The sequence below is a fragment of the Rhinolophus sinicus genome, chromosome 14 (assembly GCF_057876585.1).
Source record: "Rhinolophus sinicus isolate RSI-liver-muscle chromosome 14, RSI-T2T, whole genome shotgun sequence".
Lineage (NCBI taxonomy): Eukaryota > Metazoa > Chordata > Mammalia > Chiroptera > Rhinolophidae > Rhinolophus > Rhinolophus sinicus.
The window spans coordinates 155,971,719-155,986,393 of record NC_142514.1 but is presented as its reverse complement, the minus strand read 5'-3'; the positions used below and the strand labels follow the sequence as shown (position 1 = coordinate 155,986,393).

Below are 14,675 nucleotides of genomic sequence, written 5' to 3'. Positions count from 1 at the left end.
TACATAAGTAACTGTGACTGTGTCCTTAGAATAAGTTTCTATAAATAAATATTTCTAGGCCTTTTGATATATATACTATCAAATTATCCTCAAGAAAGTTTGTATCAATTTACATTTCTATCAGCAATGTATGAAGGTGCCGACTTCCTGAACCATCTCCAGAAATGGGTGATTGACATATGTGTAAGTATGTAATATATGTTTATATAGCTACACACAGACAGTCTAATGCATAAATGTAATATAACTAACATCTAATTGCATTTCTTTTAATTATTCCTAAGCTTGAAATAATGTTTTCAAAGCTTTGAATATATGCTGTTGGTTACCTACACAAGTGTGGATCTACACATACACACACACACACACACAAATACACACACACAAACAAAAACTCATACACCATACTCTGTTCTTGAAAATGTAACACAAATTTTGTTTAGATGATGTAAGTTAGCCAAGTATTATAAAGGAAAATGGGAATCTTGATTCAATGTAATTTCATTTGCTTTGCTAAGATATATTTTGTTAGTAGGTACATTAAAAAATTTTGGCCAATAAAACATAAAATCATATGCTGGGGATAGACTTTTGGTAAAATTATCTTTGGTCTTAATGAAAGACTAGGGCTGGAATCTTTTTTCTTCTGACTTTGGGAAATGGTTAAGTCAGGGTTGGATGCTAGGAGTTGCCGCAACCATTTTGAGACCGTGAAGGGAGCTAGACTATTTCAAACTAACATGCCCCAAATAACAAAGTGAAAGGTTGGAGGCAGCCTGTGCCACTGTGTCATGGAGCAGCTGAATTAACTAATTCTGGAAACAATGTCTCTCTAGACTTTTTGTTATGAGAGGATACATTTATCATTGAAGCCAGTTGAGTCAGGTGGTTTTTTTTGTGTTTTTTTTCTTTTTTCTTTCAGCTAAAATCATCTGGATATACCTACACTGTCTCACTTTATCTTTTATCAACTATGAGGATGTATAGAGGATACTGACGAAGACGCAAAGAACTTGAATGGTTTTCCAATTCATAAAGTAAATAAGTAGCATAGCCAAAACTTGCAACCAGTAGAATTTATACACTAGATTTTAACCATGAGAACTTAGAGCTTTCATTCTGGCCCAAGAATAAGTAATGTATATTCTCAACTATCTTAGAGAAAGGAAACAAAATCCAAACATGCCTTACGATACATTAGCAAAGGATGGAAATAGCTATTCACATACATTTACCAAGTCTTTGCAATGGAAATAAAGACTGTAAGATAGCTTGCTGGGTTATTAAAGAGAAATGTCCACTGATCACGTCAACCCAAATGTGGATGTAAAGCGGGGGTGCGAGACTGGCCAAACAATGTTGTAAATGCTAAAAACCCTAATTAAATTCCTTGTTTAGGTGAAAGCTTAATTGTGATTCTGAATGCATGACTCCAACAACAGGGTATACAGAAATATTAACAAGCCTTTTATGACGAAATATTAACAAGCCTTTTATGCCCATCAAGGGCAACACCATGCTTAATAGGTTTGTGTACAAACTCCCTGGGGGCCACTCCATCATTTATCCTAGTTGCCGTGTGGCAGCCAATGTGGCTTACATCCTTTATGATACGTGCTGGAATAAAAAAGAACTCCTCTGATACGCAACACAGAAGCCAAACAGTGGACCAATCCTTCAGACTTATTTTCATCCCAAAATCTCAAGGCAAATGTCCTTTGATACCCTCCCTAAGACATATCTGTTGGCTTTAATACACCTTAGCATTATTTTAACACTACTAGTACTGAATTCAATAAATATTTGGTCTTTGGCTTTCCCAGGACTACATATGTAAAATAGAAATTGTCCTAGAAAACCAAACATCCTGTGAATTTTCACCTTCTAATCCCTGTTTAGAGGAGCCTCTTAATTTTTTCCTGTTTTCTCCTCTTGCTGATTTTGTTTCTTTTCACATCTGATGGGTAGAGAGGCCAGTCACACTGTGTACATGCAAGCAGTGTAGCTTTCTTTAATTTCTTCAATTGAACTTAACGAAGGGTTCTGAACTCCTATTCTTTGGGGGTAGTGCAGTAGTAGAAATACAGCCTCAGTCATTTGGAAGATTCCCTGCTTCCATCAGGCTGTGTCATGGCTCTAGAGGGTTCCAAATGACTAAGCCGTTGGCAGAGAGGGAGCCGTTGGGTCCTTGGCCCATGGAACACACAGATCACCATGGAGATGAGCTGTCCCAATTATCTTTAGGGCTCTTTGAGGCATCCTAGTAGTCATGTCAACAGTTGAAGATTCAGGATCTCCCCATGAGGCCCCACCTGCACATTCATCCCACAGGCTTTCTCTCTCCAGAGTCTTACACATCCCAGAGCACAGACTTGGAGGCAGGACCCTTCCTCCAGAAACCATCCAAGTCTCTGCTTTCAGTACCTCCTGACCCATGTCTCCCACATCCAGCTCCAGGGCACCCTTTTCTAGTCTACCATATACAGGGTCATTCTTCTTCCTTCTGATTGCCCTCTGATATTCCCTCCATTGTCCAACCCTCTCTGTTGTACAAAAGCAGTGGCTCTTAACCTTGACTGCACATGAGAATCACTTGGACATTTCAACAAAACCACTGAAGCCGGGTCACAACACTAGACCAAATGAAAATCAAAATCTCAAGGGATAGATCTCAGGTACCCACCTTTTATTGTTGTTGTTACTGTTGTTCATTTGTGTCTTAAGTGATTCTAACCTAAGGTGAGGGTTGAGAACTTCTGTGCTAAAGAATTACAATTTCGGAATCCTGCTTTTGGTACTGTTACATCCCTCCTCAGAAGGGGGAGGAGAGCAATAGAGCCAATGATCTGTTCAAACTAGGGAAGAAATAAAAGGATATAGCAGCCAAATAAATCAAAACAAAAGGCAAATGTCTCATAACGATCATCAGAGCTTTCAGTTGGGTTTTGAAATAGCCAAAGGTACATGTCTTATTTTGACTTTTCCTACTCAACATATCACTAAATGTTTCTGTTATCTTTAATTTTAAAAAGTAGTTTTGCATTTTAAAGCATCCGATATAGTGTTTTTCACTAAAGCAGAGGTAGTCTGCCTGCTTTGTGCTTGGAAGATAAGGATCAGCAGCAGTTAATTTACTGTCGTGCTCTATGAAGGTGGAGAATATTCTAGTTTAGCTCCATTTCATATGGTTCTACTCAATGGGAAAAAATCAGGTGTCTCATATTTGAAAGTGTTCTGTATTTCATCAACATTAGCAGGAACAAGCATTTTCCAGAAAACTGGTCTAAAATTTCTAACAGCTAATTTGTACTCCTAAGTCTTTTAAACTGTTGCCTAACCTCTTTTCATTACAGGTATTTAATTTAAACCATTACATAAATAGACTATTATATCTAACTCTTTAAGCTTGCTTGGAGTATTTCAAACATATACTTACTTCAAGTTTTCACCCATGCCAATATCAATAAATTAAAAATCCTTTTAGCAAGATAATAAAAATCACAGGGGATGTTTGTTATCTCACTTGTTCCCTTTATTTCTTACCTTCATGGGAAGTTTTTGGCATAAAAATGGATGCTTACCCATTAGTGTCAACTACCTGTCTTATTACTGCATACTTTTGTCGTAAATCACAAGTATCCTCCTTTAAAGCTGCCTGAGTATCTAATGATAACGTCTTATCACACAGCCTAAATACGGGAGTTTAAATGGAGATAAATTAAAGACAGAGACCAATAAAGCAAGCAGGTTGACCACTCCAAAACTCAATGGGCATAGAGAAGAGAAAACAGCCCCCTACACACCGCAATTTCAGAGATTTCTCAGTTTCAAAATTCAAAAACAAGCAAGAGCAATTTAGGGATCTCTTAGGGGAGAGAAAGTGATTTAGACTCACACACGAATCCCAATGCCTAAAACTCCTGCATGTTAAAGGTCAAATGTTTTAGATTTTACCCTTTCAAAGGCCAAGGGAAACTTTCTTACAAAAAAAGTACAGCGCCTAGTATATAATACATGGTTATGTCAGGGAGTCCCCAGCCCCCGGGGTAATAATTAACTTATAGCATATTTTTAAGTTCTAGATAATTGTTCTCAATGTTGATCCCTCAAAACTTGATTATCCCATGAGATATAATTTTTTTTTTTTTTTTACCTTTTCACGAGAAACAAAGGTAGGGAAAAGCCAGTTTCTTTTATGTTTGATATAGTGCCTTTCCCCTCCAGTGCCATGCTTGGCGTTTCCTGTCTCAGATGGATTTTTTTCTGAAAGGTCCACCATTAGCAGCATGGAATTGCAGAAGGCTATTCTGAGGTTTCTTCTTTGGAACTTGCCAAGCACCAAGAACTACAGGGGGTTAAAAACCTAACACTCCCCTAAACTCTACTGAGACTTGGAAGAGAGATTGATTTGGTAAATTTTAGAACATTTTTGATAGTGAAAGAACATTTGAATTTTCTCATTTGAAGTTGTTGTTTCATGAACCATGAACCATGAACTCGATGAGCACAGAGGTCATTTGCCACTAATCTTGGTGGCCATATATCCTAAAACTCATGGCAGACAATAATTAGATATTGGATATAAGAATAAAATGATGAATGACTAAATGAGTGAGTGAATGAGTCAATTATCCAATATATCAATGTATCACCAAAGCTGATATATCTTCTTTATCTCTAGGCTCACTAATTTTTCAGTCAAATGAAATTTTTCAATATGACTACTGACTTTGAAAAGTTAGTGTCAGGCTAAATGACATACTGAAAAAAATAGGAAAAAAAAATAACCTTGACATACGTGGAAAACCAACTGAACAGTGGCAGCAGATGCTAATTGATTTGAGACAGAAATCCGAATGATCTTTGGAAATAAGTAACGTCAATAATAAGAAATGCTGTGTCAGGAACTCAGGGCAAACAAAGGATGCCTTCAGGCCTGTCAATTTCTCCCAGCAAATAGTCTTCTGGCAACGAAACGTCTGAAAAGACACAGCTGCAGACATCTATTACACACCTCATTTATTACACAGGCAAATAATCACTTAGGGGAAGAAGTCTTTTTTGCCAATTAAGAAACAATGGAGATTAGTGGTGGGGACCAACTCTATCTGGAAGAATAAAGAGCACCTTTGGCCCAACAGGCTTATATTCAGGACAGCAAAGGAAATGTCAGACCTCCAGGTTACTACAAAAGTTAGTATCTAATGGAAGTCCTTGAGTCTGGTCTAGAGCAGAAATAAGGACCAGGGAGAAGGCTTGTTTCTTAACTGTCTTCATACCCATCCACATCCCCCACAGTAAAAACCTAACATAATCCAGGCACTGCATGGTAATAGGCCTTGTAAACATCAACAGCTCCTTTTGGCTTGCAAACAATATTCCAAATACTCCATCTTGGTAATTAAGCACATGTTTCTTACTGTATTTTGCTTGTACTCCCATCCTACCACTTAGGACAATGTGATTAATATCATAGTTATTTTTGTAGATGAATTCCCCCATCACATTGTAAACTGCTGTTAAAATAAAGGTTATTTTCATTAACACCTCCTCATGTCAGAGGAAACAAAATTTGTTGAGAATCTATTACTTGTTAGTCACTCTAGTATTATTAGCTCCAGTCACCAAAAGTTTCTGGTCCTCTACCCCTTCTAGACAAATGTAAGGACTGCATTTCCTTGTCCCCTTGTAATTGGCTAGGGACTAGTGACTAGTTCTAGTCATGAGAGGAAAGGATATCTGTCACTGCCTGGTAAGAACATTTAATGGACGATACAAGATGCTCCAGGAGCTCTTTTCCCTGTCTTGGTGGCTAGTAATGTTCACTAGTGACTATTTCATCAACTTGTATCTAAAGTAATTATGATGAGCTGAGCACCAATGACAGACATATTGCATGAGCAAGAAATATAATCTTGTATATTTAAGTCACTCATATTTGGGGTTATTTGTTACTTCAGAACATCCTATCCTGACTGATACAAATGCCATCATAAATATTTTCACATATATAATTTGATGTTTAATAATAACCTATAGGTAGGTATAGCAGATATAAGCAAGATTTGCAAGATTTTATAAGTGAAATTTACAGAAATAAATAATTAGCCCAAGGTTAAGTAGTTTTATTCAGTCCTTCATTCAGTAAATGTCTACTAAGCATTGCCCTGTATCAGGCTATGTTCTAAGTAGCCAAGATAGAGTTGTGAACAAACAGGAAAAGGTCCCTGCACTCATAGCTTACATTCTACTAGAAAGAGACAAATTTTTAAAAATCACACACAAATAATAAAAACTTCAGATGGTGGTAAGTGATATTCAGAGAATTAAAATCAAGCATAAGATAAAAACAAAGGGTGACTAATTATAATCATCAGAGAAAGTCTCTCTGAGCTGAACATTTTCAGGCTAAGATGTGAATGACAAAAAAAGAGCCAGTTATGAAGATATCAAGAGGAAAAAACTTCTAAGTAGGAGCAACAACAGTTCATGCAAAAGTCCTAAGGCAGAATAGGGGTGCTGAATGGATAGAAAGTCAAGAGTCAGGGTGGCCACTTCACGACGAACAAGGATTGAAATGGTACAAGATAAAGTCAGAGAGGTAGAAAAGGAGAAAAGCCATATAGATTTTTACATCAAGATAAGGAGTATGGATTTGATTTTCTGTATAATGGGGCACCATCTGAGAGTTTTAAGCAGATGTGTATGATTTCTGCTTTAAAAAGTTTTCCCTAGCTGCTCTGTGGAAAGTGAGTCATAGTGGAACAAGGCTGGGGCAGAAAGTCCAGTACGTAGACCACTATAGGACTCCAGTAGTTTGGTAGTGGGGGATATGGACAGAAGCAGACACACCTAGGACGGGTATGGAGAGGGCAGTCAACAAGACGAGGGTGGTATATGGCCTGAAAGTGGAGGGATGTTGAAAGGAAAAATATATCTTTAACCCCCAGTTTTTTGCCTCAGAAAAACTGGGAAGATGGTGTCCGTATTTGCTGAGATGGAGAAAATTGGAGGAGGCGTTTGCACAGGTGGAAGGAAATGAAGAGTTCTGTCACACACGTTCCCATGAAATGCCTATGAAATGTCTATGTGTAGATGTCAAGTGGAACATATGATTCAGGAGCTCAGGAGAAAGATTAGAACTGGATAGAAATTCAGGGGTTACGGATGTTGAGTGCTGTTCAAATCCTAAGATGCAACGGAGGCATCTAAAAGAAATAAATAGATGAACAGGAGGAAAGGGCCCAGGGCAGAGCTCTACGGCGACCAAGCCTTTAAAATGTCAGCAGAGGAAGAACTGCTAGGGATGCTGGGCAGGAGTGGCCAGTGAGAAAGAAGGGAAATCAGGAAATACAACGTCTCAAGAGTCAAGAAAATAATGTGTTTCAAAGAGGAAGGCATGGTGAGCTGTGCTAAATGCTGCTGAGAGATCAGGGAAGATAAGAACATTAGATTGGGCACAAGGGAGTTCATGGCTGACCTTGATAAATGCAGTCTCCGCGGAACGGTGAGCGTGGAAGCCTTACAGGAGGGGCTTGGGGAGGGTATGAGGTGAGTGTATGTCAATGAGGACAATAACCACAGACAGATTCAGTTGTTTTGCTGGGAATAGAAGAAAAAAAAATGGGAAGAAAGGAATCTGGGATCAAACGAAGAATTTTAAAAGAAAAAGATCTTCCTCCCAATTCTGTGACCTATTAAGTCCAAAGCCATCATGAAGACCTGGGCCTCTGAAGTCTGAACTGCCCATACACATGTGTACTTTTTATGTGTCCCCCCATGTTAACCTGTATTCCATGGTGGGGGGCGGGGGCATCTCACCCAGCACTCAGGGTGAGTGGACGATACTGAAGGTTGGAGAGTCATGAGGGAAACTGCATTGCAGACTACATAGCAAAACAACAACAAGAACAACAAGTCGCACTTGAAATATCCTTAGACTTAAGAGTCCCTTCAGTTATCCTTTCACTGGGTGGTCACCACTGGCCCTCTGTCCTCCACAGCTCCAAGCCTTCTGCTCTCTGACTGGTTCCTCTCTTCTCCCTCCTGTTTTTCTCTCTTCTGTTCTAATTGTTCTGTTCCTTCTCAGACAAAATATACATACACAAAAAACAGTGTGTGTGTGTGTGTGTGTGTGTGTGTGTGTGTGTGTGTGTGTGTGTAGATATTTTCCTGTAGAGCTGCATAGCATGCTTTGGAGGTGGGAAGTGGAATGCTTGGATACCCACTAATACCCTGGACCCTTGCCTTTTACTCCAAACAACAGTTTCCTTTCTAAAAGTAGTTCTGGAGTCAGTTCTTAAAATAACACATTTTCTATCTTGTCCTATATATAAACCACCAAGCAGAGCACCTGTCCTTACTAGGCTTTCCACAGGAAGCAGCTCTTGCTTTCTTCCCTCAGTTAGAAAATAAAAGCAGAGGTGGTATTCTGATACAATTTCAACAAAGCCTTTCCACACAGCAGGGTCTTAATTAAGGTTTATTGAGTTGCATGATATGGTACTGCTCTGTTAGGAGGCTAGCCACTGGTTCCTTTTTATTTTAGGATTAAAATAGGCCCTTGATTTACTATTAAGAATAGAGAAATAGTCATCTATAACATCACAGATTTTTAGACTGTGTTTGTTTATAGGTCCTAAAGAGTTTTGCTCCTTTAAAATGTTTAGATCTCGGAATGCTGTGTTTATGCAGCCTCTCCTTTTCCTCTGGGAACTTTAGTTGTAATGCATAAAAGATAAATGAGATTTGGCCTTCCTTGGCAATCAGAAACCTGTATCAATCTGAGATCACCAGCCCCTTAGTTGAAGAACAGCAACTTACAAAAATACAACAATCCCTGGCAAACATATTTGGACATACAAATGTGCTTCCCTAAATTTGCAACTTTTTGCACTTCCAAAGATTTCACTTAGAATAAAATACATTAAGAAAAGAGTGGCATTCACTGAGTGAAGAATTCAGTTTTCATATGGCAGTGTTATTAGGACAAAGAGAAAGGTGCAGGAGTCAGGAAAAGTACCACATGACTAAACTCAAGTATTCAAGGGTCCCTTTTCTTACAGGATTCAGACTGGTCATTTAAAGATATTTAACCAAAAGAAGAAAGAAGATTCAAAATCTTCTACCACCCTTAACCAATTTACTATTCATGTCTCCATATACATGACTGGAAGTATATTGGAACCCAAACCAAATGCTCTACCAAACCATCATTGCCCATACAAAGGCATCACCCACATTCCGAGAGTCCCAGTTTAGTATAAATAGCCTAGTGACACAGGGAGAAGAAGGAGTAACTGACAATCAGCATATCAATCAAAAGTCTTAACTGGCTCCCTACTGTCTGCCCTGCCCACCAGGTAGTCCTGCTTCCCCTTTAAATTTAGACTCAGTCTTTCTCAATGGAAGCAAAGTATATTTGCTTATATACAAAAACATTTCATCATGATGGAAGGAAAATAGGTGATAACCGTTTGCTACATTTTTGGATCCAATATCTCTAAGTGCCTCAGTGTTAGTATAGGCAACTGAGATTTCAATTTCAAATCACGCATCCATGCACGCATGCTCACACACAGGCAGAAATACCAGGACTGAAATTAAATTATGTAGATAAAATTTCTTTTTTATCGTCGCTTTTTTCTCAAACAGTAAGGCTTAAATAAGGCAAGAGAAGAACTAGTTAGGCAAAAACAGTACTTAGTGCACTTGGAGCTAAATGTAACAACACAGAGATGGTGCAGAGAAGGGTTGAATCAGAAAAACAATATTGCTCCTTGATTCTCACCTGTACACGAGAAGTCATCCACGCGGATGTATCCCGGGACACAGTCACAGCGATATAACCCAGGCAGGTTGACACACACAGTATTGGCATGACAGTAATGCATCTTAGCCGCACACTCGTCAATATCTGAAGGAGGAAAAACAAAGAAGCAATATCACTGCTAAGTCGAACGATTAAACCAGAGTGTAATCTTTTTCCAATAAAATTAGAAAAGGTGATTGCCCACTGAAACCAAGAGAAAAAGCAAGACGCATTATAAACACAAAAGCTCAGGTGCAAATTCAGATGGTGCATTAGATGCCATCTTGAGCATTTCAAGAAAGATGCATGGGGTGATACAGAGTTAAAAATCCCAAGAAGTCTGAAGACTGAATTTACTATTATTACTCTCTCACTATGGGGGTGAGCTTGATTTACATGTCCAAAATGAAGTAGGTATGTGTCCAGTTTGTTGATACTGATTAATATTTATTAGGCATCCACTGTGCATGGTATAGCTGTTATCGGCAAGATCAAAGGAATCCACCCCCACCCCCGCTTGTGTGTCTCACTAACACATGCTTTAACCCATCTGTTACAAAATGATGGTGTAGCCAGTTTCTCCCACGTTGTATGGTGAATACAGATAGCAGCTGTTGTCTAATGCAAATTAACGTCTTTCATCTCTTGACCTGGAGATCCAGCCCGTGTGATAGAATAATGGGTTGATTCAACAAAAAGATATTTTTCTCTTTAGAATGGAGGTCAGAGCATCACATGCTTTCTCACAAAAGTTCACAATAATAATTAAAGTAACCTACAACCTTAAATACAGAGTTTAGTCTTTTCTGGAGGTTGTTTTCAAAAATTACTTTACGTCCATTGTACTCAAACTGCTTATGTGTGATGGCTAGGAAAACAAAGAGAGAAACACACAGCACAAGAATCCAAGACAGACAATATGATTTCTAGCTCGGGTTCTGCTGGCTGCTGGCCTGTGACTTACACTGAACCATTCTGAGTCCCAGAATCCTCATCAGCTTGTCCTAGGCTCAGTTCCGAACCTGCGGCTTTATATCTTTACATGTAATTCATATAATTTAATCCACACACAATTCCATGAGTGAAGTACAGCACTACCCTCAGTTTAAAGTATAGAAAACGGAGGCTTAAGGAAGTTAAATATCTGGTACAACGTCATCCTGTTAGAACATGCTATACCCAGGATTTGAACTCAGAAGTCAATCTCTTATTCACCACTATTTACTTCATGAAAGCACCTTGAAAATGATCATGGATCAACTAGAGTGTTACTATTAAGATAATCATTGATGTCTGTAACGCAGGGACTCAGCTCCCACTCCCCACATAAGAACGCAGGATATGGTGAGGCCAAAAAGGAACAATGGAGCCATGGATAGGGGGGACTCATACCCTATAATCTCGCTGGCGGCTGGTGGAGATACAAAAGCAAACATCCGCCAGTATCCCAACAAGGGGTCTTCCTGCACCACAGTCTCGCTGGCACCCGGGCAAGACACAGGAAGTAGGATCAACACGATTCACAATCCACAATCTGCTTGCTAACCGCAATCCGTACTTGCTAGCATAGCCATGGCAGTTATATTAGTGGCTAATGGCTAACTGGTTACAGCTGATGGCCGTCTACTACCCGAGCTAGCACCTTTCCACGTGAGCTCGAGAGTCTGGAAACTGCTCTTCAGGACTCTGTCCCTACAATGTCCTAATACCCTTCCTTCATGTGCAGAAACTGAGAATAAAAACAGTTATGTTCAGTCACTAGAAACCTCATTTATCTATTTATTTTAAAAGTAAAAGTAGATTGACTTTTTTCCTAATAAAACAACCCTGAAAAACACCAAAATCTTTTCAGTGCTAAACATCTGTCAGCCTATAAATGAAAGTTAGTATGAGGCACTTGAGGTCTTAGGAGACTTATAGTTAGCAAGACTTCTGTTATTATGATATAAGAACAAAACAGCAGGAATTAGTGAAATAATTCATGCAATCAACAGGCTTCCACCTGCACAATACCATATGCTTCTCAAAGAGATCCAAGACAATGCATAATAAAAAGAAATCGGCAACAGGAATTATGAAAACTATACATTAAGATTATATTAAGCAAGGGTGTGGAGAGAACTCTCCCAGAAACTTGAGGTAGGACTGTAAAGTTGGAACTCAGGGAATCAATAACGTAATTAGACTTAGCGAGTTTGCAGTTTGATTCACTTCATAGCTCTCTCTCTAGCCACTTGTAGTTAGGCTTAGTTTGCAGTTAGAACCACCCTGTATCTTTATGTATCCCCTCACTGATTAACTTAAGAACTCTGTTTTGTTCCCTTTCTCAAGACTACACATACCTTGATAATCCATTTTAATCAACAGAATCCTAACCTTTAAAGAGCAATTTTTTTTAATCCTCAGAAGCCCAAGGGACACCAGAGTCCATTTTGCAACTCCCTTGCAGTTTTTACTGGTAGCTCATCAAGCTGAAGGCCATGGTGGCCAAGATAACATTATCTTAAAACGGACCAGACCCCAGGAAGCGAGGTCAGCCTTCAGACCTGCCTGACCGACTCCCCCTTTCCTTTGTTCTTCTTGTGTACCTACAAAATCTTCAGCCCATCTAAGAACAGGAGATGGCCTTTGGACAGGAGTTCACCATCCTCCCAGAATGCCAGCATTCTGAATAAACCTGCTTTTCTTTCCACCAAACTTGTCTCTTGAATTTTAACTTTTTCAAGCAGCAGGCAGCCAGACCGCAGCATGGTACCAAGATAGTCACTGTAGATGTAGTTCAGATCTTTCTGGCAGTCAGGGCATTAGAATTCCTTCACAAGTTGGCTCCGGCATTATTTAAATATTTTGCTTCACAGAAGAGTAGGTATCATGAAAGTCAAGAGGAAAAGTGTTTCAGGAAAGGAGTAATGATCATGTTTGTCACCTGCCGCTAAGAGGTTGAATAAGATACAGACAGAACTAACCATTGCATTTGGCAGAAGCAGCTCACTGCTGACCTTGACCTAACAAGAATAGTTTGGGGAAAGTGGAGGGGCAAAACTTGACTGGAGTCAATTAAAGAGAGGATGGAATGTGAGGGAGTAGAGATAGAAAAACAAGGCAAACCTTTTGAGATAGTTTCCCGTAAAGAAAAATGGAGTCGTAGCTCAAGGAAGCCATTGTGATGAGAGTCTTGTTCAGAGATGGGAAAGACCACAGCATGTTTGTATGCTGCTGGGAATGATTCGATACGAGTGAAGAAAAAACGGTGTTGTAGAAGGGAGAGCAGATCACTGCGGGAGCAAAGTCCTGGAGAAGGCAAGGGGAGCTGAGCGCCAGTGCACAAATGGAGCAAAGCATCTTTACAACAAGAATAAAGCCCAAAGATCAGAGAAGAGGTGGAGATAGGTTGACATATTGGGTGGTGGGAAGTGAAGTAATTCTCCTTTGTTTTTATTTTCTCAATGATATGAGAAGAGAGGGTGATATCTGAGAATGAGAAGAGGACAGCGATATTGGATGTTTAAAGAGTAGGAAGAAGGTATTCAACAACTATTTTGGAAAGAGGAAGAGAAAGTTTATTAGGGTGGCTGAGGAGCCACCTGTGATTCGTCATAAATGGTAAGTGAGAGCAGTCAGCACAGCCACATGCTTTTCTCCCACCTCACTCAGATATTTGGGGCAAGCAAAGAGTAATTGGAAAGTTCAGGGTAACCAGAGATGAGTTTTTTTGCAAATGTGATGAATAAAAAGAGATACAAGGGAACCCAGGGTATGAGAAAAGAGGTGATGATAATGAGGTGCCAAGGAACCTCAACTATGAAGGAGCAAAGCGAGGACATGAAGGAGGACGCAGGGAGTTGGAATGAATTGGACATCATCGTGGACACTGGGCGGCACTGCCTCGGCATCTCTTCAGAACTAAAGAACTTAATCCCCCAGCGAATGGGAGTACTTACTGTCTGCTAAGTAACATTACAGTGTTCTAGGCAAATTGTCCTTGGCTGCAAAGAGATGCCTTACCCACAGTTACACTTCCACCTTGAGGGCAACCTACATAAAGACTGGTTCTCCTTTATTCCAATTTGGGATAACTAAAGGATTACACCAGGTTCGGACTGCTCAGTGGGATTGCGCTAACTTCTCCGTCTACCCATCCTGTCTTCTTCCCTTCCCCCATAGGTGTTTCTGCACACAGCACTCCCCGATAAACTTTCTTGCATGTCGGTCTCCATCTCAGCATTTGCTTCCTGGGGAATGCAAACTTCAGCAGCAATCCTGTAGAAGGCAAGGAATCATTACAGTGATGGTGCTAGAGTGCATGAGCTGGGAAACTAGGAAATGGAGCCATAGAGTGGTGTGCTTGACATTAAGATTCTGGAGGTGATTTAGTTATTGTTGATTAGAAAGTCTTTCATATGTGTACAGGAGAGCGGAAGAACAGATCATTGTGAGAGGTTGGGCACACCAAGAGAAGCCATGTACCGGAGGGGGTTATTGGAACAAGTGTTATTCATCAAGTATTACCAGTTTTTCTCCTTCTGGGCACATAATTCAACTGTACTTCCCCATCCTCTTCAAAGGTAAGTATGACTATATGACTGAGCATGAACATTGATTAGCCTCCTCCTAAATCCTGAGGAAGAGTGATGAACAAAATGCCATCGTGAACCTCAAAACATTGAGCAAAACTTGGTAAGTTCCACCAAGAATCTAACTGTGAGACCTTTTAACGGGGATTTGACCTACTCTTAGAGGGTCAGACAAAGATTCTCTATGGAAGTGATGCTGAATTTGAGACCTGAAGTAGATGTGAAACAGGTAAGGAGAGAGGAATAACATACCAGACAGAGAAGAATGTTTGAGAAGAATCAGTTAGAAG

General features: G+C 39.7%; 1 protein-coding gene across 2 annotated transcripts in view; it reads right to left on the bottom strand.

Moving 5' to 3' along the window:
* Positions 1-14,675, bottom strand: part of NELL1 (neural EGFL like 1) — a 761,225-nt gene that overhangs the window by 394,381 nt on the left and 352,169 nt on the right. For both annotated transcript variants that reach the window (XM_019742633.3, XM_019742632.3), the window contains exon 13: positions 9,791-9,916. In XM_019742633.3, coding sequence (XP_019598192.3) covers positions 9,791-9,916 — 126 coding nt within the window. The remainder of the gene's footprint in view (positions 1-9,790; positions 9,917-14,675) is intronic.